Genomic DNA, 24,387 nt, shown 5'->3' with positions numbered 1-24,387 from the left:
GCTAGGTAACATCCTCCTCTGTGCGCCAGGGACCAGCGCAGCCACACTACCCTCACCCGGAGTCGGCAGCACACCTCCCATTGGTCAGCTGGGCTCTGCGCCGAGTTCCCATTGGGCGGCCTCTCCCTGAGCCGCGCTCCCATTGGCGAACAGCAATCTGCCCAGGTCGCGTCACGTTCTCACACCATGCGCCAGCGCCACCCGCCTCCAAGTCCGCTGACTGGTTGGGAGTGGTGACAAAAAGGGTACCCTGCGACGGGGGACTCTGATTGGGCGGACGAGCTGCCGCTCACGTTTCAAGCGACCGCTTGGGCGGCGGAGCTGGTTTAAAGGCCCGCTCCTGCTCCCGTGCCCCATCCAGTGGCTGAGGGAGAGAGAGGATTAAGCGGGTAGCCGGGACCGTCGCATCGCGCAGGTGAGAGCTGGGCAGAGGCGCATCCTCCGCCACCCCAGCCGCTCGCGGGGGGCGGGACTGAGATGCCCGGCTCCGCTCGGGGCTGGGACCCGCGCAGGGGCTTGCTGGGGAGCTGCGACATCCGCGCCCCCGTCCCGCTCCGTGCGGCGGGGCTGGCGGCTTTCCGGCGTTGCAGTGAGAGCAGCCCCCCGGCGGGCTGGGCAGGGGCTGAGGGGAGCGAGCGGCCCCGGAGCTGCGGTGGTGGGCTGGGTGCAGGCACCTGGGGGCCACCCATCAGCGCCCCGTGGCCTCTCCTCGCCTGCCCGGATTGGGCAAGGCTGGCCAGGGGCGCCCAGCTGCATCGCACCGGGGGGCGCTGCCCTGCGCTTGGCTGCGGGGTCCGTGCCTGGATTAAAGGGTGGCTCTCCGTGTCTGGCGTGCCAAGGAGCCGGTAGCCCAGAATGGCTCACCCCCACCCTGGGGTGCCTGCCCTGCCCAGGTACCCTGATAGGTTCACACGTCCTTGGACTTGTCAGTAACAGGTATCCTTCGTGGATTTAGACTATGCCTCACTAGCGGAACAAGGCAGCTATAGAAAGATACTATGAAAATAAGGGCTATATGCCAACCAGGCTATGGTGGTGGTTTTTGTGTATTATAGTGCTCTACAAAATGTGCTAGGCTTGTACGGCCGCCTAGGACAGCAGTCACTGCCCTAGTATTCGCAATGGATGCCACTTTAAGGTACAGGACCCTCTTTTACTGCATGGTGTCTGTGCGGCCAGAACCTCCACAGAATGCTGTTCCGCGGATAAAACTCTATAGATTCCCATAGACTATCTTTGATTCACCTGGGTGTGAATGGTTTCAGAGTAGCAGCCCTGTCAGTCTGTATTCGCAAAAAGAAAAGGAGGACTTGTGGCACCTTAGAGACTAACCAGTTTATTTGAGCATAAGCTTTGGTGAGCTACAGCTCACTTCATAGGATGTCATTGGGAATTTTGCCTGCACGTGTATGGGGCTTTTGGAGGCAGAAAGTTGAAGGGATTTTATATGACTTGAAAAAGAAAAAGAAATAAATCAAAGGACTGGGAGGCACTGTCCTACTGAAAATCAGTTGCATTAAAACATGTAGCTTAACTATTTTTCCCCCTAAATGTCTCTTCTACATAAGCCAGCTACATTTCTAGAGTTTCAGTGATTCAGGAACTGAACTGACCAGGTAACTAAAAGCCGGAATAAGTGCAAGGCATGACTTAGTGGATAATTCCACTGACTCTCTTCCTATCGTATTAGCTTTGTGTGTGCATTAAATACATTTGTTATTGCTCCACTTCACTGTGGTCAGAACTGCAGGTCCCAAAACCAATTTTTTTCCATCTCCTTACTTCAGCCCTCTTTACCATTGATCATATACAGTAGTAGGCTTGCTACTAAGTCTCTCTCTCCCTTTCTTCTCTTCTCACTCTGGCAAGTGACCAGCTCTTTGCAGGATCAAACCCAATCACAGAATTGAGCCTGTGTGTTACTATGCAAGGGGCTTTTTAATAACTGAAATCCTGTATTTGCTACATTAGCAATGTAAAACCTGCTATGGGAAGAGAGAATATTTCTCTGAGAAATTCTTATTTTCTAATTATTTTCTGAGCTTGAAAAGACATGTGAAATAGTACATGCACTGCATTTCTTTTTATGAATGTATACTGCTGCCTAAAACCTGAACTGTAACCAGAAGAGTGCTGCATCTCATGAACACTTCATGGTCTAGCAGCAGCCTTCTGAAAATCTTTGAATATCTGCAGATAACCTTTTTCATATGTTTGGCAGAAATACCAATTGGTGGTCTGTTCAGTGGCTAGTAGTACATGCTGTATTCAATGTACATGAAGTAAATGTATTTTGAAATAGGTGGAGAAAGGAACTACATTAAGTTAAAGGGCATATTAACTGATTATCAAATTCATCGTAACAGTATTTCTTCAGAAATGAAAATAATAGTTTTTGAGTGTTTTATTTATGAAACTTTTCAGGAATAAAAGGAAAAAAGTGAATGACAAATTGTGTTGCCTGCAAGAACCAAAGATATGAATTCTTATTCTGTTTTGTAGCTTTCAGCAGACTCTGTCCTGTGAAAGAAAGAAATTTAAAAAAAATAATCTGAAAAGTCTAGAGAATGATCTCAAGCAAACTAGAGGAGCTCACTCTAATTTAAAAAACAAAACAGTGCATGCAACCATGTGATGTCTCTCCCATTATGGAAAAACTGAGCTAGTAGCATTTTGCAACCAAGGCAAGGACTGTTGTGGTTTGCCACATTATGCCTCCAAGGGATTCTTTAAAAAAGGCCTTCTAGTCGTGTGAGGGAACCTAACTAATTATCATCAATGCCACAAATTCCTTTTGATACTGATGGCATTAATCTTTCTCAGAACTCGTTTGGCTGCCTGTTTTTAGAATTGTTCTAAGGGTTATTACATGCATCAGTTTTGGTGTGAGTTATGTCATCTTGTCTTTCTGGCCTATTAATACAAAACTTAATTTAATATTGCTGTCCTTGTGAATAAAGCTGGTCTGAAAGATGCTGAACATTCACTCATGAAGGATGAAGCCTTCCTACCATAGAATAGGAACATTACAAGCAGCACTATAATTTACCCACCCCATACTTTCCTGTTAATGGGTCTCATTCCATTCCTGAAGGGAATGCTTGTAGTAGGAGTTAGAGCAGGGGTGGGCAAACTATGGCTTGGGGGCCACATCTGGCCCTCCAGATGTTTTAATCTGGTCCTCGAGCTCCCGCCAGGGAGCAGGGTCTGGGGCTTGCCCCACTCTGGCGCTCCAGCAGGGGAGCAGGGTCGGGAGCTTGCCTCACTCCATGCAGCTCCCAGAGAAGTGGCATGTCCCCACTCTGGCTCCTTCGTGTAGGGGCAGCCAGGGGGCTCTGCACACTGCCCCACCCCAAGCGCCACCCCTGCAGTTCCTATTGGCCAGGAACCATGGCCAATGGGAGCTGCAGGAGTGGTGCCTGTGGACAGGGCAGTGCTCAGAGCCACCTGGCTGTGCCTCTGCATAGGAGCCAGAGGAGGGGCATGGTGCTGCTTCTGGGAGCTGCTTGAGGTAAGCGCCACCCATAGCCTTCACCCCTGATGCCCTGCGCCCCAACCCCCTGGCCTGATCCCCCCCCTCCTGCCCTCCAAACCGCTCAGTCCCAGTCTGGAGTGCCCTCTGGCACCCCAAAACCCTCACCCCAGCCCCACCCCAGAGCTCGCACCCCCAGCTCCCCCTCCCCCAAACTCCCTGCCCCAGCCTGGAGCCCCCTCCCACACCCTGAACTCCTCATTTCTGGCCCCACCCCAGAGCCTGCACCCACAGCTAGAGCCCTCTCCTGCACTCCAACTCCCAATTTCGTGAACATTCATGGCCTGCCATACAATTTCCATACCCAGATGTGGCCCTTGGGCCAAAAAGTTTGCTCACCCCTGAGTTAGAGGGTAGCTCAGTTTCCATAACTCATACTTCGGTCTCTTTCAAGTGTTGACTGTCTGGGTCATGGGCCAGGATGCTATGCTACAAGCGCAGGTTACACTAGATATGACTTTTCACTGGTACAGATTTCCACTGGTCTCCATCTATCCTATAAATGATTTGTTTTTTTTTCAGTTGTGTCCATCCAGAGAAAAACACAGGCCACTTGCCAACCACCATAGTTAATCTGCCCTATGATCTTTGCTGATATTATCAATAAGGGTACCAGTTGTGATGTGGAGATCTGTGCAACAGCAACCGGAAATGGACTGTTTTGCCAGTTTCTTCCACTGCAGATCTGTCAGATGGCAAAGACTTTTTGATCACTATCAATGTACGTTGGATTTGAACAGAAGTGAAAGCTGGATTAATGACCTTTCAATCATCTGAGATGTGCAGGCTTTCTTGGTATTGTTATAGCAACAACTCTGGTATCAAAATATTCGTCTTTGACATGAAACAGCATTTTAGCTGAAGATTGTTTTTCTATCTTGATAACTTAAACTAGAACAATGGGAGTTATTTGAGCTCCATCTTGTGTATAGTGTTTTGTCTTTAAATGCTCTTTATCCATGACCATATAACTTAATGCATAGACTCACTTCAGATGGCAGGACAGCAATACTGTTAATAGTCACTGCATTGCTTCTGATTCGAACAGTTTTGCAACTGAAATTTATTTTACCACTGACATTTCCTATTCAGGGAGTCTTGTTCCTACCTAGTGTTACACCTGAGGAAACGGCATTTTGTTATGTGGCAGGTTTCAATCAAACCAATGTTTAGCCATCCTCAGTTGACTAGAGGATGGGCTAGAACCAGTTTGCTTGTCAGCTCTATCCATTCAGAATCTGTTCTGATAGACAGCCTAATTAATTATTAATTTCAATGTGGGGTTTGTCAGATTAGATATACTACAAAAACAGTGATTTTTATTAGTTTATGCAACCCACATCTGCTTTGCATTCTTATAGCATAAACATGCCAATTAATATTTCAGACTAGGGGACACTATTGTGACTTAAATCTTTCACTGAGATGAAGCCAGTGTCCCATTTCACTTCGCTGGGACTCAGAAATATAAACCTGAGTTTACTGCAGTACTAGCAAGCACTTCAAGGATAAGCTAAAGGAACAATATCTGAATTACTGACAAACTAATTTTAAACCCATTGAATAAAACTTGAGTAATTTAGACTGATTAGCAACTTACATAAAAGTTATAACTATTAAATTATTTTTGTGCTCCCAAAATGCATGCCAAGCAAACTTAGCAGGTGGAAAACAACACGATTAAACAGTTGGTACTTAGTATCACTTTAAAGTAACTTTGCCCTGATGCACTTTCTTTTCCAGGTATCCTTATGCAGTTGCTTCTAATCATAAAACCAACCAGTTCTTAAGTAACAAACCTCTGGCTTCATGTTTACAAAGTAATAAATGCATCTGAGTATTTATATCTGTCTTTTAGGTAGCAACTAAATGGGTAAATTGAACTAGTGTAACTTCTCTAAATCCAGTTTCAGAGTAGCAGCTGTGTTAGTCTGTATCCATAAAAGGAAACAGAGTACTTGTGGCACCTTAGAGACTAACAAATTTATTAGAGCATAAGCTTTCGTGAGCTACAGCTCACTTCATCGATACATCCAATGAAGTGAGCTGTAGCTCACGAAAGCTTATGCTCTAATAAATTTGTTAGTCTCTAAGGTGCCACAAGTACTCTGTTTCCTTTTTTTCTCTAAAACCCTCTGTGGTCGCTCCTGTTTTGGTTTGAGTAGTCTTTGTGTTGTGTTTTGTCATTTAACTCAACCTGCTCCCAGTCTATGTATAACAAGACCACAAAGCACTCTTACTCTAAACTAAAACTCCAGTTCTGCAAACACATATTTCCAGTAGAACTATTGACTTAAAGGGGACTATTCAAATTAAGTAGTCAAAATAAGAGCCTGTATAAATGGTTGCAGGATCATGGCCAAAGGCAATATCTACACGACAAAATTGTGTCAACCTAATTTATGTCGGCATACAGCCACCACAGGTATTAAATTACTTCTGTGTGTGCACAGGTAGCTCTTTGTATCCACAGTGCATGCCCTCACCAGGAGTGCTTGTATCAATTGTATTGTCAGTAAGGGCATTGTAGGATGGCTTCTGCAGGCCAGTAACAGTTGACTTAAGCAATGCAGTGTCTACACTGACATTGTCTAGACCTAATTATCTTGACTGTGATTCTGTGCTGCTCGGAGAGGTGGAGTTTTTAAAGCAGTGTAGAGAGGCACTTACCTGGGCAGGAGCCAAATGTAAGTGAAGATACTTCAACAGCTAGGTTAACATGAAACAGCTTAAGTCACCCTAAGCCTAAATGGGACACTACAGGTTTAAATTAACAAATTGGATTCTATCCATGCAACTTTCTCATAAAGACAAGTCTGTGCCTTCCCTTTATGTAGTAACACCTACCTGTACTGTGTGATAAATTCACCTCAGCTAAACAAAAATCTTGTTGTAACCTGTGTTGTACCTCAGCCTTTCCCCTCCCTGTTTATTCCTATTTGCCCTCTCTGTCTAATGGAGTGTCAGTGCCTCACAGAAGCAACCACACCTTTTTATTTAGGTGGTCAAGGACCTAGCCCAGTGTTTCTCAACACCTGGTCTATAGATCAAAGCCGGTCCCAGAAATCTCCCTGACACAGTTTAGGAAAGCAGCAAGCCAGTCCCTGGTATCAAAAAGCTTGAGAAACATAGACATAGCCTACCTCTAACTTTTACAGTGCCTAATCACCTTGTCACATCCTAGCCTGTTCAGGTCAGGCTACTATTTCCTTTTTGGAATGAAATCCGGGGAGGAGGAAAACGTGCTGATCCTTGCCCCTACTACACGCAGCGGTGGCTCATCTACACCCCATGTTTCTGTAGGATCCAGGTGCAGCCTGCACTTCACAGCATAGCACTACATCCTGGACATACATAAGAACGGCTATACTAGGGCCAATGCCAAATGCTTCAGAGGGTATGAACAGAACAGATAATAAAGTGAGCCATCCCCTGTCACCCATTCCTACCTTCTGGCAAACAGAGGCTAGGGACACCATCCCTGCCTGTCCTGGCTAATAGCCATTGATGGACCTATCCTCCATTAACTTATCTAGTTCTTTTTTGAACACTGTTGTAGTCTTGGCCTTCATAACAGCCTCTGGCAAGGAGTTCCACAGGTTGACGGTGCGTTGTGTGAAGAAACAGTTTATTTGTTTTAAACCTGCTGCCTATTAATTTCATTTGGTGATTCCTAGCTTTTATTTACTTTCTCCACACCAGCCATGATTCTGTAGACCTCTATCCTATCCCCCTTAGTCATGTCTTTTCCAAGTTTGAAAAGTCCCAGTTTTATTAATCTCACCTCAGGTAGAAGCTGTTCCATACCCCTAATAATTTTCATTGTCCTTTTGTGAACCTTTTCCAATTCCAATATATCTCTTTTGAGATGGGGTAACTGCATCTGCACACAGTACTCAACATGTGGGCATACCACAGGTGCTATTGTCTGTCATTCCTGTGGATGACTCTTTTTATTGGAAACTGCAGGCTGCATCCGTAGCCTCTATTTCCATGACAATAAAAAGGCTTCCTCCACTTTGGCTCCTACTGTTGGGAAAGCTTCAGCCTCAGCTAGCTGGGGATCCCCTCCCACCTCACAACAGGATTCAGGTGTGATGACCCACAGGCTGCAGCAGAAATACCAGCTGTGGTTGGGTAACAGCTACTCAATCCACGTCTGGTGCGCCGCACCCACCCCTGCGGCGGCTGCTATTGTCTCCCTCTAGTCCCAGGACCCCGAACGAAGGGAAGGCTGCCGGGCAGGGCTGGGGCTTGTCTGTCTTCTCGCCCACACGGCCCTGCCCGTGCCCGCTCCCAGCGCAGCTCTGCAGCACGGCGCGCGCCCGGCTCCGGCACTCACAGCCCCTCACCCACAAGAAAGAGCCGGGGCTGTGCTCTCCGCGCGCGGGCCGGGCAGGACGGCGTCTACTCTGCAGCAAAAACCGGCGCTACGTCACAGCACCAGGAGGCGGGAGTTGCCAGCTCGGGGCGGCCGCGTGGGTTGCGGCAACAGCGTGCGCGCGCATTTGGGTGACACGCACAGGGACGGTAGCGTGCGCGCCTGCGCACTCGGGTCTGCCCGCCCGGTGCGTTCTGGGGGCCGGCTATGGGATTCCGTAACGTGTAAGCGAGCGGGGGCCGCTGCGGAGGGGGGCGATCGGCGACGGGAGCCCCCGGGGGTGGCTGAGGAGCCGCTTCCTATCCCAGGCGGGGGCTGCTCCCGGTGCGCAGGAGCCCCCGGGCCCTGCTGGGGGGCGTCTCAGACCGCGGGCCCCCTCCGGCGGCTCTGGGCCGCGCGCTCGCCGGGAGGGCTGCGGGCATGGGCCGTGCCGCGCGGAGCCGGGCGCCGGGCTGATCGCTGCAGCGCTGTGGCTTGTTGCCCCGGCTGGGCTTGGCAGGCTTTGCCGCATGGCTGCGGGGCAGGAGCGCGGCCTGACGCTGGGGGTGCGAAGCGGGAGGCGGTGGGGCGGCCGGGTGCTGTGCAGCTGTTGTTCTTTTCTGCCCTTTGCAGATGGCAGTGCGGGAGGGAGAGTTGCCTCCGTTTTGGGACATCCAAGTAACCCTGAGTCAGAAGGACCCCAAGGGTGGATACGAGACTGTCTGAGTGCCATGTTGCCTCGTGGGCAGAGCGCTGTGCTTGGACTCAGCAACTCTGGGCTGGATGACCTTGGGCAAGAAAGTTCACTACTCTGCCTTAGGTTCTCTGTAAAGTAGGTTTCAGAGTAGCAGCCGTGTTAGTCTGTATTCACAAAAAGAAAAGGAGTACTTGTGGCACCTTAGAGACTAACCAATTTATTTGAGCATAAGCTTTCGTGTGCTACAGCTCACTTCATCGGATGCATTCAGTGGAAAATACAGCGGGGAGACTTATATACACAGAGAACATGAAACAATGGGTGTTACCATACACACTGTAAGGAGAAAGTGATCACTTAAGGTGAGCTATTACCAGCAGGAGAGCGGGAGAGGGGCGACCTCTATAGTGATGATCAAGGTGGGCCATTTCCAGCAGTTGACAAGAACATCTGAGGAACTGCTGGAAATGGCCCACCTTGATTATCGCTACAGAAGTGATCACTCTTGTTACAGTGTGTATGGTAACACCCATTGTTTCATGTTTTTCTATGTATATGTATTTTCCACTGAATGCATCTGATGAAGTGAGCTGTAGCTCACGAAAGCTTATGCTCAGATAAATTTGTTAGTCTCTAAGGTGCCCCAAGTACTCCTTTCTGTAAAATAGGGATAATGACACTAAGTCCTCTTGTAAAACGCTCTGAGAGCTAGTGATTAAAAAGTGCTATAAAAGAGCTAGGTATGAATTATTTATTAATAGTGGGGCTTTTATAGAGGAGGCAAATTAAACGTTGGTACCTATTGTCACTGCAGCGCACTATTTTGTTTTATTAATTTAACAGGGAAACACTGTCAACAATAAAGGTGGCATCAGTACTGCAAAGATCCCCTGATTTTCATTCTTCAGGAGGTGATTAACTGAAAGGATTTCTGCTCCTGAGTAGACAAATTAGAATGCCGGCATCATTACATTCTGTATCATGTTTACTTAACCTAGATTTGACTTCAAAAATTTCTACATGTAGTAGTTGCCCTATGGGCAGAGCTGGACTAACCTTCTGTGGGCTCCGATGTCAAACATATTTGTGCGCCCCCATGTCGTCATTGTGGGCTCTGAGTGTGGGCCTGGTATGGCAGTGCCATTGGTGCCATAGTATACCCGGTTCTGAATCTCAGAGACATTTTTCATTTTGGTCAGATACCTCTGCATGACTATCTGCGTTGCCATACACAGTTTCCTCAGCCCCTAGTTTTTCTCATTGAGCTGTACACCCATGTGGGTTTACCATTGTTCACAGTGAGTAGAACTTTCATAGTGATCAGGGGAAACTCCTCACAGATTTATCTTAGGTCTCACATTACCTAGTGAATAAGTAACGCCTCCTACACCTAACTTTTTCTGAGAGGATTCCCACCCAATTACTAAATGTAAACCTACTTAGCTTACAAGGGCTGAAAAGATCAGGTAGTATGGTCACAAAAGCAAAGTACTTCTGAATTCAGCAGGAATTTTGGTTGTGCACAGAACACGGACCGGACTAGTTCCTGCATGGTTACAAAACCGCAGTAAAGCGGAACCATTTTCAGCTTGTGTGATTGGAGGATATCTGGATCCATATTATAAAACTGTCCTACATAAATGAGGAAAAGTTGAGGTGTCTTTGTTCTTTTATTCCACTCTTTGTTTCTGTGGGGAATTTGCCAATGCAATATTACTGTCTTCTTTATAAACAAAACTAAAAAAAATTATAATGGCTGTTTAAAATAGCAATTCCAGCCCTCGTTAGCACTGGGAAGATGCCAGCATTTGTTGCTCAATTTTATCCTAATTTTTGTACAGCAAATTACAGTGGATAAGTGTATTTGATTTGGGAGAAATGAAGTAGCATTGAATTGAACTTGAGCGCTCCTGAATTTTGAGGGTGTTCAAATCTGGAAGGCAGATGCTAGATTCCCTTCCTGAATATTAGATAAATCTGGAAAGGAAAAGCCAATTTCTGCTTCCATGACTCAGAAGTGAATGTTATCTGGCAGACCTCTACTTGGTACCCACCTTCTGTTGGTAGACTCATCCTTGCATGAATCATCCAGTTGACTTCAGTGGGCTTATTAATACGCATAAGTGTTTGCATCCTCAGGGACGAAATTTGTATTTTTAATAATTACGAAAATTCTTAGTGGTGTTAAACCAGAAATTCTACTGACAATTACAAAATCAAAGAAATAAGTACAAAGCATCCACTAATAAAATGGGAAGAAAATAAATAAATAGCAGTACATAAATAGAAACATTGATTTTTTTTTCCCCCCTTAAATTTAAAATTAGTTACACTTTAAAAAAAAAAAAAGATAATATCTATTGGGGAGTTAAGCATGTTTGTGAAGTGCACCTCTAATGAAGATGAGTACTCCATATTGGTATGACCAGGTAGGACATATCATAGCAAATAGCATTGGATAGAATATGTGGGAAATAGTTTTTCAAGGAGTTTGTAGGAAATTAGAAGTCTACTGCACAATTACTTATTAAAGTGAATGTTTCCAAATAAGCTTTGGTGTGTGTTGTTTGTTTTTTTTTGTTTCTCCTCCTCCAAGCTCTACAACAATGCCTGGGTCTCTTCCTGTGAATGCTGAAGCCTGTTGGCCAAAAGATGTGGGAATTGTTGCCTTGGAGATCTATTTTCCTTCTCAGTATGTTGACCAGACAGAATTGGAAACATTTGATGGTGTGGATGCTGGGAAGTACACCATTGGCTTGGGTCAATCGAAGATGGGATTCTGCTCAGATAGAGAGGATATCAACTCACTCTGCTTGACTGTGGTACAGAAGCTTATGGAGAGGAACAGTCTCTCCTATGATTGCATTGGGAGATTAGAAGTTGGAACAGAGACAATCATTGACAAGTCAAAATCTGTAAAGACTGTCCTGATGCAGCTCTTTGAGGATTCTGGTAATACAGATGTAGAAGGGATTGACACAACAAATGCATGCTATGGAGGCACTGCTGCTATCTTTAATGCTGTTAACTGGGTTGAGTCCAGTTCTTGGGATGGTAAGTTTGGTGTCTGTTTGAAAGCTACATCTTACATCTTTGTCCAGTAGTCTTCCTAGTAACCACCTTAAATACCAAGCACATAACTTTGTGCTTGGATACTAAGCTTTTTAAACATACTTTATAAGATTTCTTTTTCTGTAGTTAAAAAATGCTAAGTAAAACAGACACTGGACTTGAGGTTGGTCTGGCATATTTCCCAGGAAACCTGAGGTGGGCAAACTACAGCCCGTGGGACCCTCTTGCCTGGACCCTGAGCTCCTGGCCCGGGAGGCTAGCCCTCAGCCCCTACCCCGCAGCCTCAGCACGCCATGCTGTGAGTGTAGTGTATTAAACTGCTCACATAGGAATGTGCTACTGGTAGCAGTTACGGAGAGCAATTTACTACACTACACCAGTGCAATGCTCTGCGTAGCCGGGCAACACTCTGGGCAGCTTGGCTGTAGCACTGCCAGCCACCGGTGCTATGCGCTGCACAGTAAGGGGGCAGGGTGGTCGGGGGCGGGGGGGATTTGGGAGGGGGGTTGGGGTAGTCAGAGGGCGGGAAACGGGTGGGGGTGGATGGGGAAGGGGTCGGGGGGGCAGTCAGGAAGGATGGGGCGGTCAGGGGGCAGGGAATGGGGGGTGGGGTGGATGGGGAAGGGGTCCTGGGAGGGGGCGAGAAGCAAAGGGGGTGGATAGGGGGCAGGGGCGCAGCCTCCCCTAACTGGCCCTCCATACAATTTCCAAAACCCGATGTGGCCTTCAGGTCAAAAAGTTTGCCTGCCCCTGTACTAGACAGAAAATGTGTTCTTTCAAGATGGCTTACACGTCTAGGTTACACCTTGTGGAAATGTGAAATTAGAATGCTTTACAAAGTGATTCTGAGACACCTACTTATCGCTGATCTTTTCTTGGAAATCTGGAATGCTCCAAGGAATGAAAATAAAAGGCGGAAATAAATTTGGAGAAGTGTCAGCTGATTAGATTGTCAGCTCGCACAATCCTGTAACCATCTCTTCCTGTAAACTGAAAAACTAAACATTTGCAAGCTAAAAATAAAGTTTCCCAGGGACTTCTTTCCATAGTTATTACTTATCTTTTCCAGGTCGTTATGCGCTTGTTGTTGCTGGAGACATAGCTGTGTATGCCACTGGAAATGCCAGGCCAACCGGTGGAGCTGGTGCTGTTGCTATGTTAATTGGTCCAAATGCTCCTTTAATTTTTGAGAGAGGTGAGTCTCGTGGAAAGATTTTAAAACTAATACCATATATGGGGCCTGCAGAACACCCTCATCTCCAGGATGTCTTGTACTGTAGTTACTATCATTCCAGGCCTCCAGGGAGCCAGATTAACTTCTATCTTGTTGGTCTAGACTGACCTGTTGCTGCTTCTGGCGGGATTCACCTGCGGGTAGAGTAGGAGTTACTGCCTGCCTTCCTTCAGATTTTCACCAGTGGAAATACAAGGGCTGCATTGTCTAGTCTAGTGCCTGTTAGTGCAGTTTTCTCAAGGGGAGGGGGCGCTGTCAAATGATGAAAATTGACTTGTTACAGGCAGGATAGGGTAGATTCACGAAGGAATGTAAGCATAGTGACGCTGAGCATCTGCGCACCCAACTTCTAGGAGCGTAGAAAATTACTGGGATTAACAAAGCCTGGGTTAGGCACCTTTGGACAAACTGGAGAAATGGTCTGAAGTAAACAGGATGAAATTCAATAAGGACAAATGCAAAGTATTCTACCTACAAAGGAACATTCAGTTGCACACATACAAAATGGGAAATGATTGCCTAGGAAGGAGTGCTGCGGAAAGCGATCTGGGAGTCCTAATGGACCACAAACTAAATATGAGTCAACAGTGTAACACTTGTAAAAAAAGGAAACCTCATTCTGGGATGTAGTAGCAGAAGTGTGGTAAGCAAGACATGAAAAGTAATTTTTCTGCTCTACTCTGTGTTGATTAGGCCTCAACTGGAGTATTATGTCCAGTTTTGGGCACCACATTTCAGGAAACGTGAACAAATTGGCCTGAGAAGAGCAACAAAAATGATTAAAGGTCTAGAAAACATGACCTGTGAGGAAAGATTAGAAAAAACTGGGTTTCTTTAGTCTGGAAAAGAGAAGACAGAAGGGACATAACAGGTTTCAAGTACATAAAAGGTTGTTACAAGGAGGAGGGAGAAGAATTGTTTTTCTTAACTTCTGAAGATAGGACAAGAAGCAATGGGCTTAAATTGCAGCAAGGGAGGTTTAGGTTTGACGTTAGGAAAAACTTCCTGACTGTCAGGGTGGTTAAGCACTAGAATAAATTGCCTAGGGAGGTTGTGGAATCTCCATCACTGGAGATTTTTAAGAGGAGGTTAGACAAACACCTGTCAGGGGTGGTCTCTAGATAATACTTAGTCCTACCCTGATTGCAAGGGACTGGATTAGATGACCTTTCAAGGTCTCTTCTAGTCCTATGATTCTTAGCCCAGCGGTCTAGGTACACACCTGGAGTGTGGAGACTTTCCCCCAGTTGAAGTCCCCTCCACCTGCGTGGGAGAAGAGATTTGAACAGGGATCTTTCACCTCTCAGGTGAGTGCCCTAACCTCCTACATTTTGGGATATTCTGATGTGGGCCTCCCTCAGTCTCTCCTGTTTGGATAAATAAGAGTCATTGGGCCAGAGAGAACAGCTAAGTATAAGAATGACTCTGTAGCCTGGTGATAGACCCAGCATCCAGTCCCTCTACAGCAATTATTCTAATTATTTATCCTCCGTGGAATACCTTCAGTAGGAGAGACTGAGGGAGTTGTACATCAGAATAGCCCGGTGGTTAGGGAGCTCACCTGAGAGGGACCAGATCCACATTCAAATCCCTTTTCTCCCCTTCTGGTGGAGGTGGGACAACCCAGGTGAGTACCCTAACTGGGCTAAAAGTCATGAGGGAGGTCATCCCCTATCCTCAATGCCTGTTTGTTGTATGCCTGCTTATAGGGGCCTGATGTGGTAGGCGAGATCTGAGGACACCTGCTGAGTTGGGCCCCACAGGGGAGTTAAGTGGAGAAATGCCTATTTTCCCCCCAGTTCATTAATCGCACCGGGGCTTAGGTGTCAAGATGTCTAGAGTGGGCTGCAGTTCACATGCTCAAACAGAAACATAGGCACCTAGGGAACTTTTACTACACAAATTCAGGCCCTAAGTGAGTTTAGACATCTAGAGGGTTTGGCAGCAGCTGAGGTGAAAGTTTTGTGAATCACACTGGGGCCTGATACTGGAACTAAGGCACCTAAATCCTTTTGTGAATCTATCCTGGTGTTTTGCCAGCACTTCCACTCTCACCTGGGTAGTGGGAGATCTGGAGCTGTATGTCAAACCACCATGGATGTGAGAGAACTAAGCTGTCTGGCCAGCACCAAATCTTACCTGTATGCCACTAACCTGGGGTGACTTATTCAGGTTGACTTATAAAGTGATTTTCTTAAGCAATTTTTTTTTTTTTAAATAGGACTGCGTGGGACCCATATGCAACATGCCTATGACTTTTATAAGCCAGATATGGTATCTGAATATCCTGTAGTTGATGGTAAACTATCTATTCAGTGCTACCTCAGTGCATTAGATCGCTGCTATTTTGTCTACCGCAACAAAATCCGTGCTCAGTGGCAAAAAGGTATGTATTACTGAAAAATGTTTACATGCATTGGTGGCAATCTAAAATTCAATTTGCCAGAGCACATAATGAGAATTCAGTATCTGTACAACCGCATATCCAGCCTAAGGAAATATTAAATAAACCTCAGGGAAGCAACATTGTCACCAGGACTTTGGCTAGCTTATACCTCCCGTGTACCTTGCCTAGTGGGATGTGAGTGTGTATGTGCTTTTTTAATGGTCCCTTAATCCTGTGACACTGAGATTTATATTAAATTGTTCAACAATTATACAGAATAAATATAAGCATTTTGTTTCATATTTATTGAGCAACACTGTTTTGGAGATAAATAACTACCTCCTGCCACTACTAAATCTAACCAATGTGCCAAAATACTGTTCTGCTTTTTTTATGTAGAACCCCAGTCATACGTCAATTTATGATACAGGCACAACTTGCCAATTGTTATCTGAGGAGATTCTTTGATTGCCAGAAATTACCTTGTATTTTGAAATGCAAATAACCGATTGCTGGCAAGTTACTAGAAGCACAAGGCTAGATTTTACAGTAATCTCCTGGATGCTGCCATACTATAGCTTGCTTTTTTAAAAAAAGTGGCTAATTTGAGCAATTGTACATGTATTGTTACAACTTCCTGTGCCTTTTTTTGCCTTTTCCAGAAGGAAGTGACAGAGAGTTTACCTTGAATGACTTTGGCTTCATGATCTTCCATTCTCCATACTGTAAACTTGTACAGAAATCTGTGGCTCGACTGTTGTTGAATGACTTTCTTAGTGACCAGAACTCTAAAACAGAAAATGGTATCTATAGTGGCTTGGAAGCTTTTAGGTGAGAACTGCTACTATCACTTAATTAGTCTAAGGAAGAAGGGAATCTAAAATGTGCTATGCATCCTATATGCTTCTCCCTTTCAGCTGTTTTAGTGAGTAGCAGCAGTTTCTAAACCTCATTATTTTTTAAATAGGGATGTAAAACTGGAGGATACCTACTTTGACAGAGATGTGGAGAAGGCCTTTATGAAAGCTAGTGCTGAACTCTTTAATCAGAAAACCAAAGCTTCTTTACTTGTATCCAATCAAAATGGAAACATGTACACCCCTTCAGTCTATGGCTGCCTTGCTTCTCTTCTAGCACAGTAAGTATAAAGCCAGAAAAATAAGAAGTTGTGACTTGACCTGTTAACTCTAGAAAAGCTCTAGAAACGTAACTTTTTCCCAACAGGCTTACTGTAACCAAAACAAACTAGCCTCAAAAAATCTTTTCCCTTGGATTAAGTTCAGGTAGCAATCTTTTGTTTTGTTTTGTTTTTTTAAAACCCAAACATAAGTTTAGCAAAGTGCTCTAAATACATTAGTCATGCAAAGGAAGTGGGAAAGCAGACTGTACGCATTCCAGGGAAGGGGTTTTCCTGATAGCTGTCTTGTGCAAGACCGCATACTAACAATTGATGGTGAATAAACATAGGTGCATCAAGTATCTATCAAGTATTAGCAAAACAACATTTTAGATCTTTGTAAAAAACAAAACAAAAAAACAACCACCCCACCTGGTTGCAGTCTTAACACACACACATGGTTGCTGGATTAGGGATCAGAAGCCTTTCTTAACCTGCCATAGGTTATGGCAGGGTTGATTAGATGATTACTAGAGGCTGGTTGCAGCTCAAATGATTCTGCATGCATACTTAGTAATGTGAAACCAGCCTACGCCAGTAACTAATTTGTATTTACTCTTGTCTCACATACTTCATCCGCCCATCTTTCATGAGTTGCATCCAGAAATAGCTGCTTCCCTACTATCCAAACTAATTAGTCACTGACTAAATTTCTCATTTACTAGCACACCCCTCTCCCACCCTCCAAACAAGTTAAGAGGAGAGAAATCAAGACACCTTCTCTTCCCCACCAAAACAAGCATACCCAAAGAGCAATTTCATTTGTTTCTTTGCAGACAGTTCCAGCTACATCAGCTGTGGTGCAGCCACTGAGACTGTGACAGCACCAAAGGGAACTCTAGCAAGTCCACTCTTTAGCATCAACTTTCTCTCAACCTGGGCTCTCCAGTTTTCTTAGACGTGGTGATACGCTTTAGGCATGGAAAAAGCAAATACCCTGAGGATTGTAATGTTCTGGACATTATTTAACCCCATTCCATTTAAATTAGTTTGAGGGTAGCTGCACTGCAGAATCCTAAATCTTGTTTTCTAGGTCATCATATAGTGCTGTAGATGTATGTGGCACTTCCCCACTGGAAAGTGAGAAAACCCCTTTCCTGAGACGCATACAGTCTAATACAGGCGATGCAATGTGTAGATGCCTCACCATGAGAAGTGAAAAAACAAGAAGTGAGGAGCACTCTTTGTGTTACTTGTTTTATGTATAGGAACTGGGGCTTGTAGTTGAGATGTGAGCTGCACTGATCCAATCAACTTTGGTCTTAGCAGGCTTCTTCCTGGAAGCTAAATATCACACTTGGTTATTTAAAATTGGCACTTAAGCATAGTTCTCTTAATTCTTCTTAACTGTTGCTTGATGTACAGGTACTCCCCACAGCAGCTAGCAGGACAAAGAATTGGTTTGTTCTCCTATGGCTCTGGTTTTGCTGCTACACTCTACTCCATTAGAGTTACACAGGATGCCACACCAGGTAAGTTAATTTAACTATAACATTTCTCATTTGAACAGCTCACCTGAAAAGTTGGCTACAGTAAAACATTAGTATAAGCAGACATGCAACAGACTGGCTAATAGTGATGGAAGTATTTCTGTACCCTTGGAAAAAGACTAAAATTCAAGATGCTGTCTCACCATGTTCTAACTCCCAAAAGGATAGCTTTGTAACTTTTTGTCACTTATGACTAAAGCTATAATAATGTAATCTTGAGTCCCAGAGATCATGGAAATTACATATTAAAATACAACTATCGTCTTCCAGTTTGTACAAAAGTCCTCTTGAAATACTAGTGCATTGACATTTACGTATGATGATAACATTGACTTAGTGGAGGTCTTGTGTGTTCCAGGTTCTTCTCTGGATAAAATAACTGCTAGCCTATCTGATCTGAAAACAAGACTTGACTCAAGAAAGTGTATTGCACCGGATGTCTTTGCTGAAAACATGAAGATTAGACAGGAAACGCATCACTTGGGTAAAGGCATTTTCATATAAAGTAAATTACAATATGCTTAACAAAGTAAATTCCTGATATTGTTATCAAATCCATGAATTCAGGTAGGGGTCGAAGTCCGGGGCTTTCACATCTTTCTAGTTTTTACATAATTTCAATCAAGCACTGCAGTAGTTAAGTATTCATGGCACAATTTGAGCTGAAGTGAAGGCTAGACTTTGGTATTAGTACACTTGCTCTTCTGCTATTGTTGCAATTTGGAAAGGGGCAGAGAATGTTACAATAAATATTAACAATCAGGTAACAGTATTTTACTGGTTTCCTCATAGCCAACTACATTCCGCAGTGTTCAGTGAATGATCTCTTTGAGGGAACGTGGTACCTAATGCGAGTGGATGAAAAACACAGAAGAACTTATGCTCGACGTCCAGTGCTGGGTGATGGGCCTTTAGAAGCAGGAGCTGATGTTGTCCATTCAAGCATAGTTCATGAGGTGAACATTTTATATTTTTGTTAGTTTTGCTATTTACATCTATTATTTCTATATGGTGGTGCTATGCAAACCCCCTGTAAAAGGAGGACCCGGGGATGACAAGTTCTTTCCATCTAATTTGTTTAAAAAAAGGTAAAATAAGAGCCAAAAAATTAAAGATATACATTTAAAAAAAAATGCAGAATGTATGTTTTGGTGCAAGAGAGACGGAGTCAGTTTGTATATAAACCAAGACTGCAGAAACATCCAATCAGACATGAATACCTAAAACCAAACTTTCTAACTAGTGTAGCATGAATTTTGTCTGGGAGATAATGTTGGGAGTCTAGGAAGAAGCAATACAATCTAAGAGTAAAACTGGAACTGGAAACTTGTGTTTCCTAAAACTTTTTTTTTTCCTCCTCAGCTTATCCCAAGCCCTGCTAAGAAAGTGCCAAGAATCCCTGCAACAAAAGAATCTGAAGCTGTTGCTGTCTCTGTTGCCAATGGAGAGCATTAATATACCTCTGTGAGGTGCGAAATTAATCAAAATGGGTGTGTGGTGGGAAAGGAAAAGGGATTAAATATTATCTAAGGTTCACTGTACAGAAATACTCTAATTGGAGCATGGAAAACTGTTTAAACTCTTTGAGAGGCTTTGTTTAATGTGGTATCATAACACTAAAGCATGAATGTATTGGAAAAGAAAAAGGCAAAGGTTCTGTGGGCTTTCATAACTCTGGATGTTCGTGTTGTTTTAAAAAAGGGTTCAGGAATGGGTGTACCAATTATAAGATCTTGGTAACTGGACACAGAAAAACAGGAATTTTGCTTGACTTCCCAAAATTTTTAGTGAAACCTTCTAAAATAGGCTGTAAAAATTTTTTTAAAGGGGGTGGGGGGAGGTGCAGAGGAGGGAGGAACAGGTTCCCTCTTCTCCTCAAAAACTGACCAAAAGCCATTTTCTCTCTCTCAATTTCTGAAGTCACTTTGATTTTTAATGTTGGGGTCCCTAGTGCCTTGACAGTAAGTAGTCAGTTTTCTAAATACAATATACCCATTTCTTTCCCTGCTTAAAAAAATAAGTTAGGAATAGGTATTAAGTGATCAAAAATCTGTGACCACTAGATAGGTTTGGTCTCAGTCTAACTCCCAGTGTCCATATCGCATCACTTTTATCCACATCCTTAAAGCCCACCACTATACTGTTTTGGCAACATTAGCAGAGGCCAAGGACTGAATGAAGTTGGATAGTCCTTCCACTGAGCAGTTCTTGGCAGGGCAGTGGGAAGAAAGCTATATCTGTCAAATAAAGGGTTTAGTTCCATAATTCTTTCAATCTGGCACCTTTTAAAAGGCCTTTAGGTTTAATACTCTTTTTTTTTAAATTTTTTTTGTCAGAGTGATCAGAGAGCAGACTTCTAGTCTTCAGTTTCCAAATACTATGGGGAGCTTATCAAACTGACAACCCACAAAGGGAAAAGATATAATAGTTTGTCCTTGACTCCTAGCTCTTGCTTTTACTGTATTTTTCTTCATGACAATTTTTAACTCTGAACTCATGATTGGCTTCGTTTCACACTCCCCTTGTACTTCTATAACAAGACTGTTGCAGGAAAACACAAAAACCTTTTTCCATCCTTCCAGTCTGAAATCTGTTCATCAGGCAAGGATTAAATGCCCAAAACTAGTGGGGAGACCATTCTGAGATATGAAGAGCCTTGCTAACTTGTAAAATATATTTAAATTGTTCTAATGTACAGGACTGAGTCTCTTGTTTAATTTTATTTTACTGTCCACTTCAAAACTTAATTGTCTAATATAAACTTGCAGAAATGACATGTTGCAAAATGCAGATTTTTGTGTAACGTAGTGTTTGTATAATACACCATATGTCACTCACTAGGATTTGGTAACTTTTTTTTTGTTGGACATGTACAGTCAACTTTCTAAAATTTCATTTAATATGAACTGATGTGGACGAATGGTCTAAGTGCTTTTACAGAAAGTGATGGAGAAATGAGGCATGAAGATACTTTGCAAGTGTTTGGGTTTTTAGTTTCATAAGAGCAATTTAATTTGTTGCCAGAAGACAAATTTATCACAGAATAAAGTCCATTGCTGGCAACGGACAGGCCAAGAACTACTGGCACAAAAAAATTAACTTGCCATCCTCACTAACACTGAAGCAGATGCTTTTGTAAATAAAGTTTTAGAGATATTTGAAACCGGTGTTGGTGTAGTGCTGAACTGATGTGGACTACATCTCTTAAATGGATTAGGACAAATCTAATGACCCAGCAAACACTGGAGAGTATACAGGTTACTGATCAGGGAACCCAGGCTATGCAGGTGTTCTTGTGTTATATAGTGGAATATTAAGAGGAAAATTAATCAGACTGTCTAGCTGACACTCTAACCTACAAATATTTAGAATCATGTTTTAGGACTGTATATTTCAATATTATGTACAGCCTGTTCTTTAGACCCAAACCATTTCTAATGCAGCTGTAGTCTGCAACAATTCTATTCCCATCCCCTTTTCTTCAATATTTTGAAAGACTTGATAGCTTAATTTTTCTTGACTGCCCTCTTGCTCTGCACCCATCTATGACTACGATGCAGTCAGTTTCCCGTTACTTTTTTTAAATCCAAGCTCCTCTTTACTACATAAAAGCAAATGAAGGAATATTGAACCACCCCACTTCATTTTTAATGTATAAAAAGAGCTATTTAAAACTCTACCAGGCCAGTGTAAAGATGGAAAAGCTGCATTTGAACTTAAGTTCTGGTTGTCTGTTAGTAATACAAACGGAAGCTGTGCAACTTCCATTTTTACTTGGCCTAACAGGGGCTTACCTCTAGCTGTCAAAGTAGCCATTTTAACTGTGCCAGCTCATAGTGGTATAACTATTGGGGAAACAGTCTTACAGTTTGTATTTAAGTTGATAGTAGGGGGGAGCAGAGCCCAGAACTTCCGACTTAAGCGGAAGTAGGGGTATCTTTGTCTCCTACCTTACACACAAGGATTGCATAGGGCAACTCTCTTAAAAAGGGACATAGCAATGTGAATAAAGCAAGGAGACCACTATTACAAGAGACTAGAATATTAAAAAAACCCCAAAGCAAACAACCAACCAACCCTGTCCCGCTCTTGTGTATGGTTTGTGGTATTTGGTGGTAGATTTTTTGATACCAGTGACCATTAAAAGTAAAACAAAAACAAACTGTTTCAGCTTTCGGTGCTAATCTTTACTGCTGAAGCACTGCATTGTGGTATGTTTCCTTAATGCCCTATTCAAGGACATTTAATGTTGAATCTATAAGTGAAGCTAAAGCCAGATAAACTTGGAGTCTGGTCCTGTTAGCAATAGCCCATGGCCTTCATTTGGAGCAGGACTGGGTATGCTGTAGTTCTGCATTCTTGATACCTCGTCTCCCTATTCATGGTCTTATTAATAAGTATGTCACAGAGGTAGCAGAAGTCACAGATTCCATGACTTTCTCCAACCTCCGTGACATTGGGGCCCTGCAGCAGCCCAGCCACTGCTGCCAGCGGGGGGACGCTCTCGCCCAGCCGCAGCGAAGGACCCCCCTCAGCTCCCAGCCGCCCCCTGACCGTCCCCAAGCTCCTAGCCGCTGGGCAGGGGTGAGGGGCCACAGCTCCCTGCCACTACATGCAGCGGGGCAGAATGGTGGACCCTCCTGCCTCCCCATTTTGTCAGGGATGTTTTTAGTAAAAGTCTAGGACAGGTCACGGCTTCTGTGAATTTTTGTTCATTGCCCATGACCTGTCCATGACTTTTTTACTAAAAATGTCCATGACAAAATCGTAGCCTTAATTATTAATTCACACAAGGATCAAACCATCCTAAGGCCAGTAGATGGCAGCATAGCTGTCAGTACCCAGGAGTAGCAGCATTTCTCACAGTGGTACTAAAATAAAGGTGCAAAACGTTTGATTTGAGTTAGTGGAGCAGCATGTTAGGGTTTGACTTTAAATATAGGATAACTTGTGATACATTACAGCAAGAAATACCTAGACAAACCAGAAGCAATTTTCTGGATTTTTCAAAAGCTGATCCTGGACTAATGATGAGAAAGGGAAAAAAGGTTAGAGCCTCTTTATCTGTCAAGGTGGAATAGCTAAAAATGAAGCGCTAACATTTAATACCTCACATATGCCTGTTAGTCTTAGCTTAAGTAAATAGTTATAGATTCCTTGTAAATAAATATTCACAGCTGTTCAGGAATCAGTTTCTTTAAATAACCAGATTTTGTCCATTGCAAATTGGCAGTCATTTAGATTCCTGTACTGTTGTGACTTAACATCAGGCTAATAAAGTAATATTTCTGCAAGTGGCCACATATTATAAATAGCTGTCTTAAAAGATCAGCCCAACTATATTGAGTAATTCTACTCAATTATTAAAAAACATCCATTCAACAACTTGTATTTGTTAATCAATTAATATATCTTCCATTTTACATGTGAGGTCTGTGGGCCAAAGTGCAAACACAAGCAAGTCTGTTTGAGCACACCAGTCCTCTGGATGAACTAATACATTTTGAGATTTAAGGCAGTTTTGGTTTATTTAAAAATTACAAAAATGTAACATCAAAGTTTACTGTGAAATGAATAAAACCCCTTGTTAAAGTTACTGAATGTAAAGTCTGCTATATACAATTCATAAAATTGAACACAACTTGGATGTATGTCTGATACCACGGTGCGAACTGTGACCTTTCTTTAAGTCCTGCTCTTTGGGTTCTGGTTGTGTGACTATAGGAACAGTCTCCAGGGCTCTTTTCTTCTGCACTCTGTGCAAAACAATTCGGTAGATACCAGTTATTGAGCTTCGAGAATCTCTTCCACGGTTATTTTGAATGTGTTCTTCTGTGATTCCCAAATCTTCCAAGGTATTTTTCACTTCAATTTCCTCCTCTTTGAGGGTACTAGTCTCTGCTAAATACTTTGGATCCAGTTTAAATGGGTCCAAGGCTTTTGGATACTGTATCCCTTGCATCCATTCGTTCTTCATAATACATTCAATAGAGTATCGTGCAGTTGGGACTGGCTGAAGAACTCCTCTGATCAGTTTCTGGCAAGTGTCTGAAAGGTATGGGGGCAGGCTATATGTCCCATCAAGAATGCACTTCTTCAGTTTGGCTACTGTCTCCGCTCGAAATGGCATTGTACCAGTTGTCATAAAATATAAAAGGATGCCTAGTGCCCATATGTCCACGTAAACACCAACATAGTTTTCATCTCGGAAGAGCTCAGGGGCAGCATAAGGAGGAGACCCACAGAAAGTGTTTAAAGTTTCCTCTCTTTTACTTATTGTGCTGAATCCAAAGTCTCCCACCTTCACACAGGTGTTACTGGTATAGAATACATTTTCTGCCTTCAGGTCCCGGTGAATGATATTGTTATCATGCTGTAGAGCAAAAGGAAAGCAAATTAAGTATTAGTATATATGAGAAGGCTTTTCCAGCTCATTTTT

General features: G+C 43.5%; 2 protein-coding genes across 8 annotated transcripts in view; one reads left to right on the top strand and one right to left on the bottom strand.

Annotated features, from left to right (window-relative positions):
• The first annotated feature begins 322 nt into the window (after nt 1-322).
• On the top strand, nt 323-23,544 carry HMGCS1 (3-hydroxy-3-methylglutaryl-CoA synthase 1). 5 transcript variants are annotated; one of them, XM_073343869.1, is made up of 11 exons: nt 8,087-8,137; nt 8,526-8,724; nt 11,186-11,643; nt 12,731-12,856; nt 15,117-15,281; nt 15,944-16,112; nt 16,249-16,419; nt 17,824-17,930; nt 18,307-18,432; nt 18,741-18,904; nt 19,311-23,544. In XM_073343869.1, exons 2-11 carry the CDS (start codon nt 8,624-8,626, stop codon nt 19,401-19,403), a joined length of 1,680 nt encoding a protein of 559 aa, XP_073199970.1. In that variant the 5' UTR covers nt 8,087-8,137; nt 8,526-8,623; the 3' UTR covers nt 19,404-23,544. The 5 variants fall into 5 exon arrangements, with proteins under 5 accessions (XP_073199972.1, XP_073199973.1, XP_073199971.1 ...); XM_073343871.1 differs by lacking the exons at nt 8,087-8,137; nt 8,526-8,724 and adding an exon at nt 323-415; XM_073343872.1 differs by lacking the exon at nt 8,526-8,724 and having other exon boundaries at nt 7,936-8,100.
• NIM1K (NIM1 serine/threonine protein kinase) overlaps nt 23,458-24,387 on the bottom strand; it is an 89,366-nt gene continuing 88,436 nt past the window's right edge. For all 3 annotated transcript variants that reach the window (XM_073343874.1, XM_073343876.1, XM_073343877.1), the window contains one exon: nt 23,458-24,321. In XM_073343874.1, the coding sequence (XP_073199975.1) occupies nt 23,572-24,321 (750 nt within the window). In that variant the 3' untranslated portion in view covers nt 23,458-23,571. The remainder of the gene's footprint in view (nt 24,322-24,387) is intronic.

The sequence above is a fragment of the Lepidochelys kempii genome, chromosome 5 (assembly GCF_965140265.1).
Source record: "Lepidochelys kempii isolate rLepKem1 chromosome 5, rLepKem1.hap2, whole genome shotgun sequence".
NCBI lineage: Eukaryota > Metazoa > Chordata > Testudines > Cheloniidae > Lepidochelys > Lepidochelys kempii.
Note: the sequence above shows the minus strand (reverse complement) of the source record. Positions and strands in the feature narration are given on the sequence as shown.